Here is a 6,000-nt window from a genome sequence, read left to right as displayed (position 1 = left end):
GTAGGTGGCCCACCTGGTGCCAAGACGTCGGGTGCGCAGGCCCATGAAGACGGAGCGGATGAGCTTGCCAAAGGACGCGGCGTTGACGGGCTCCAGCTTCTGCTCCTGGCAGTGCAGCAGGTAGTGGCAGTAGAGGGTGCTCCGCGGCAGGCTCACCCCCTCCGCCGTCTCATAGTTGTCCAGCAGCCACTGAACCTGGGGCCAGACCAGGGACACAAGAGCACTGAGAATCACTTCGGTTTCTCGAGTACTCATTGCGAGGTGCTCTCTGTGCCTATTTCCAGTTGTGCTCCTGACAGCCAGGCTGCAGGGCACGTCATATCGTAATCACGGGGGGGGGGGGAGGACTAAATCCCACGGAATTCTCTAGAACTGCACTGTCCAATGTGGTCACCACCAACCACACAGAGCTATTTAAATTAATTTATACTGAGTCGAAAAAGCCAATGTCAAAAGGTCATGTGGAGGATGATTCATAGGACACTCTCAGAATGACAGCATTATAGAAATGGGGAATGGATTCATGGTTGCTGGGGGCTAGGGATGCCGGGAGGGAAGAGGGCGGGAGTTACCATAAAGGGGGAGCAGGAGGGCGATCTTTGTGGCAATGGAGCAGTCCTGCATCTTGACTGTAGTGGTGGTTTCCCAAATGCACACCCGTGACAAAAAGATACAAGCAGACACCCACACTGTACGGAGCCCAGTTTCCTGGTTGGATACCGTACTGTACTGATGGGGTAACGGGGTGGGGGGCGCAGAGGGATCTCCCTGCACTATTTTTGCAACTTCCTATGAATCTATGAGTGTATCAAAATAGTTCAAAGAAAAACAAACTCGACTCAGTTCCTTGGTGACCCCAGCCACATTTTGGGTGCTCACTAGCCACTCGTGGCCAGAGGCCTCTGTACCGAACCGCGCACAGGGAATATTCCCATCAGTGGAAAATGTCCTACAGGACAGCACTGTTCTAGTGAAGCACGTTTTTCAAACTTCAGGTAAGGACCCATGACGGGGTCGTGAAATCAGTGAGGTGGGTCACAGGCAGCATTTAAAAAAACAGACTAGAAGCCAGGCTGCATGGGTATATAAGGGAGGGTCTGCCTGCTTTCTGAGAAAGCGTCTGTCTTGATTGTGTGGTCCATGACGGGTTGCCATGTCAAAGGGTGGTAGTTAGATCACTCCAGACCCCAAGCTCCCAGAGGACAAGGACCGCCACGGGACTACCCGGCCCTGACCCATCCACAGTCACAGAGCTAGGGAGGGCCCCTCCGCAGGTGACTCCATACAGCCCACATCTGGGCAGAGAGAGGTTATCTCGCTGCCTTCCAGATGGACAAAGACCCTGGCTCAGGGCAGCCCCCCCACCGTGCTGGTGCCTGCCTCTCCCCCGCTTGCTCTACACCTGCCCTCATCGGTTCCCATCACAGGAGACAATGCTTTCTGGGCTCTAACAGCTTCATGCGTAGTAGCTGAGGCCCAGAGACGCTGAGTAACTTGTTTGAGGCTACCCAGCGATATGTGCCTCTCGGGACTCTGGTGCAACGGTTATGGTGGCTGATGGTGGCGAATGACCACGCACCCCCCTCCCCCATCACCTCCACCCAGCCCCTCTCCTCCCACCGTCTGCCTCTGCTGGGGCCCGAGTCGGCACTTACGGTGGCTGGCGAGGCACGGGTGGTGTGGGAGTAGGACTGGCTGGCACTGCCCAGCATGTAGCCGCCCTGGATCACATAGGTGCCCGCTCCGCCGCCGCCGCTGCTGCCACCGCCACTGCCACCGCCCCCGCCGCCGCCTCCCCCGCCGCCGCTGCCGCCACTGCCGCTGTTGCTGGTCCCACCCCCGCTGCTGGTGGAGCTGGTGACCACCTGGCTGCCGGACACGTACATGGGCACGGAGCCACTGCTGGCCACTGCCTGGGAGGTGGCGGGCGTGCTGACCTGGGCGGCAGTGCCCGCAGCTTCGTAGTAGCTGGTGCCCGCTGTCTGGGTGTAGAGCGGCGTCTCCGGGTAGGGGTAGGTGCTGGAGCGGCTGAGAGAGAAGCAGACGGAGGAGTCAAAGGGCCAGGGCTGGGTGGCCAGGGGTCTGACGCATGGGGCCCCTGCGGGGCGGGGTCCCTCTCAGGAAGGGAGCGAGCAGCAGCGGCCCCAGTCAGCCAACAGGTAGTTACCTATGCCGGACCAGGCACCCCCCGAGTGCTTGGTGGGGCACAATCTCTCATTTAATCATCAAAGGGGCCCCTGGCATGGGAGTCCACATCTCAGATGTGAAGAAGCCAAGACAGAACGGCGAGGTAACGTGCACTAGGCCACACACTTCAGTCAATCCAAAACCAAACCAAACAATGACCGAGTGCGTACTGTATGCTGGCCACTGTTCTAGGCACTGCAGACCCAACAGGAGGCCCTGCCTGGGGGCTAACGTGGGGGGGGGGGCAGGGAAGCCAGAGGAGAAGCAAGCAGAAGGTAAATCGAGATCACTGCAGAAGGAGGGCTGGGCCCGGATGGTAAATGAGGCAAGAAGAGGGTGCTGGAGAAGGGGGGGTGGTTTCTACTTCTGCATCCAGTGGCCACACGGGAGCCACTCGATGATGACTTTCGTAGTGCAGAGGCAAGTCCCTTTGAGGCAGTGACATATCCTGCCCCGGAGCGTTCTCCTCAAGCCATCCCAGGACCTGAGTCAGACGATGGAGGCCAAGGCTGCAGGTCGTCGCAAGAGAGTGAAAACTGGGGTCCATCTTTAGAGGAATGTTAAGTGAAAGGGATCCTATGGATGGGTGAGAGAGAGAGGGAGGAAGGTCCTGCCAAAGAAGAAGCTCCAGAACATTCTGTCAGGTGAACAGAAAAGGTGGGGAAAGGTAAGGATGGGGTTTCCATTTCGTATCTCCATCTGCATCCGTGGTGCTGGAGGCCCCGTGGAGGGTGGCAGGCATCTCACAAGACATCGTGGGGCACAGTTTTGATTTCGGAGCCCTCTTAATATATTAGTGTCTAAAAATAACATTGAATGTTAAAAATCCAGAAAGGAAGCAAGGCCAGCCAGGTGGGGCCCGCCTCGGAAGGCACTGTTGGAGTCTCCTGAAGGAAGCACGGGAAGGAGACTTGTAGCTTCTGGGGGCAGCAAGGAAAGGGATGGGGGTGGGGGTGGGGGTGAATGGTAGGAGGCGTGGTCACCGAGGTAAGCCCCTGCCTGATGGATACCAAGATGCAGCTCTCGATCAAGTACCCCGGTCCACGCATACCGAAGTGGCCTGGAGCAGCACCGAAGGCACGTGACCCCAAGTGGCACCAGCAAGTGCCCTCCACCCCGCCCCCAGGCAGGGACCACAGCCAGCCCAGCTCAGCCCGGCCCAGCCCAGCGCCCCACAAGCAACACGTGCTCCAAAACCGTGGCTTCGGTAGCTATTTGCTGAATGACTGACTGAATGTGTGCGTCTCTGGACGCGGCCTGGACAGAGCCAGGGACAGAGGTGCAGGGACTGTGGCTTTGGCCAGGGTGAGGCCCACCTGCAAGAATCCACTGCAAGAGAGAGCAGAAGACACAACGCCGCTAACAACGTCGCATACCAGAAGAATCTGATGCAACGATGGGCTACGTGCGATCACACGGACTATCATCACGGAGGGATGAATTCAAACAGAAGCAAAGGACGGATGCTACCAGGGGAGGCAGAAGGAGCCAGCGTAGCCCCACAAGGCTGGGTTTGTGCCTCAGCTCTGCTTCTAACACCCCTGGGGGGCCCAGAGGAACACACTCTTTCCCGGAATGCTGTCTGTGCTCTCTACCCACTCTGGTCAACTGCAAGCCTAAGAGACCGGCAGCACTGGAAATTAATCAACAGAGCTGTGAGGGAGCTGGACGCCACGGACCATGACTCAGGTGCCAAGGTCATGCCCCCTGGGATCTGCCACAGCATGGTGACCCAGGGACGGAGATGCTCTATGAGCGAACCCCCAGCATCATGCCCACATGGGACAGGGTGGGGATGTAAGAAAAAAAAAACCCAAAAAACAAAAAAAGACAAATGTAAAGAAAACCAATAGAAACTTCTAAAAATTAAATCAGCAATCACTCTAATCCTGGAATGATTACTACGGATGATGGGAGAGGGAAGGTGGTGTGCGGAGGATCCATGGCACACGGTTGTGCTGTGTGTGTATGTGTGTGTGTGTGCGCGCGCAGCAGCAGGGAGCGGGGTCACCCGAGTGTCAGCCAGGTGGGCACTAGCTATATGTCGTTCACGCTCCATCCGCACAGTGGAGCGCCACGCAGCCGTTAAACAGGGTGACTGGGGGCCGCTCAGAGAAACACGGAAGGGCATCAACATACACCGCTGGGGGAAGAAATAAGGGACAGAACGCTCCGCCTGTTTCTGCACAAAAAAGGGGCTAGTTTCCATTCTCAGAGTACCTCCGGGAGGAAACAAAGAGGTCACAGCACCCCATTTGGAGTAGGGTTGGGGTCAACAGTGGAGTTCTCCTTTTCACTCTTTAACATTCCCTCTTACTTAAAAAATGTTATCTTGTAAAATTACATTTTCTTTTTCCTTTTCTAAAATCCAGGCCCATCTGACTCCAAAGCCCTAAATGATACTGGGATGCCTCTCCCAAGCTGTGAGGGTCCCCTCTGCTTTGCCCCTGCCTGGTGGCTGCTGGTTATCCTTGGGAAGCACCCACCACCCGTCACCCAAGGCCTTGAAGCCTGGCTGGTCTGCTTGGGGCTGGGACTCGGGCCTCAAGTCCTAGCAGGGTTCTGGGCAGACCTAGGTCCCAACTCCCGGCCCCTCCCCCAGCGCTCTGCCCACTCACATGGCACTGGCCGTGTAGCTGGCGTCACCGCCCTCCACATACTGCACTTGGCTGGAGTACACGTGTGGGACAGGCACCTGCTGGAGCTGCTGCACCTGGTGTGGGAGGAAGGGCACACAGGTGGTCAGGGGTGGGCCAGCTCCTCGGCCTCTGTCCCTAAAGGGCTGGTGGCTGTCCAAGCCCACAAGGACACCTGGCTCCCCGGCTGGAAGGCTGCATTTCTGGGCTTTCTGACCGCATCCTGGACAGGGCCAGGGGTCAGAGGCCCAGGGGCTACAGTCTCTGCCAGGGCTGGGAATCAGGAGAAGCTGTGTCAGGAGAAGCCAGGACTCTGTGCTTAGGCTGGGGACAGCAAGAGTGGGGCCTGAGGTGAGGCGGGCTGAGGGGACCCCAGAGTCCTACTGTGGGCATGAAAGTTGGACCCCAGGAGTAGAGCCAAGCTCTGGACAATGCTGTCGCTAAAGCTGAAGTCAAAGCCAGAGCCTGAAACTACGAACAGGGCCTCAGGGGTGGAGCTTGCATCAAGGGAAGGATCCCCGTCTGCAGGGGCGGGGCCTGGAAACGAAGTACAGGATGTGAGGGGCGGAGTCCGAGCTTAGGGGTGGGGCCCCGGTTTGTGGGACGCAACCCGGAATTACTGACAGGGCCTCAGGGGCGGGGCCTGAGTTTCCCACCCCATCCCCCGCCCGTCTGCGGGAGCGGAGCCTGGGACCTGGAACCCGCCGTGGGGGTGGGGGTGGGGTCAGAGGCGGGTCCCCAGACTGGCCCGGCCGAGGTGGGAAGGGGGGGTTCTTCAGGGCCTGCAGCGCCTGACGGGCAGCCCGGGGCCGGGCGCGGGTCGGGGCCGGCGGATCCCGCCCCCGCCCGCCCGATGCCCCCCGCCCGTACGTCCGCCACCTACTTTGAGGGCCGTGGCGGCCGTGCCGAACACTAGCACCTGGGGGACTCTCTGGATCCTGACCCTCTGGTCGGGGCTGGCTCGGGCCGGGAGCCCGGGCAGTGGCTCGAAGACCACTTTCTGCTGCGGCAGGAGCAGGTGCGGGGGCAGCACGCCCACCAGCTCCACCCACTGCTCGGCGCCCGGCTCGTAATGGGGCGGCGGCGGCTCGGGGCTGCCTAGCTGCGGGAGCTCGCCGCTGCACGCGGGCGGGAGCGGCGGCGGCTGCGGGGCCAGCGCGCTCGGCCGGGGCCCGGG

The 6,000-nt window shown here is 59.5% G+C and overlaps 1 protein-coding gene across 3 annotated transcripts in view; it reads right to left on the bottom strand.

Annotated features, from left to right (window-relative positions):
- The window catches only part of RFX1 (regulatory factor X1), a 28,613-nt gene that overhangs the window by 3,694 nt on the left and 18,919 nt on the right, over positions 1-6,000 (bottom strand). For all 3 annotated transcript variants that reach the window (XM_040629205.1, XM_040629203.1, XM_040629202.1), the window contains 3 exons: positions 4,806-4,900; positions 1,656-2,028; positions 14-195 (listed from right to left, as the gene is read on the bottom strand). In XM_040629205.1, the coding sequence (XP_040485139.1) occupies positions 14-195; positions 1,656-2,028; positions 4,806-4,900 (650 nt within the window). The remainder of the gene's footprint in view (positions 1-13; positions 196-1,655; positions 2,029-4,805; positions 4,901-6,000) is intronic.

Source organism: Ursus maritimus, unplaced genomic scaffold (genome assembly GCF_017311325.1).
Source record: "Ursus maritimus isolate PB19 unplaced genomic scaffold, ASM1731132v1 scaffold_14, whole genome shotgun sequence".
In the NCBI taxonomy this organism is placed as follows: Eukaryota; Metazoa; Chordata; class Mammalia; order Carnivora; family Ursidae; genus Ursus; species Ursus maritimus.
Note: the sequence above shows the minus strand (reverse complement) of the source record. Positions and strands in the feature narration are given on the sequence as shown.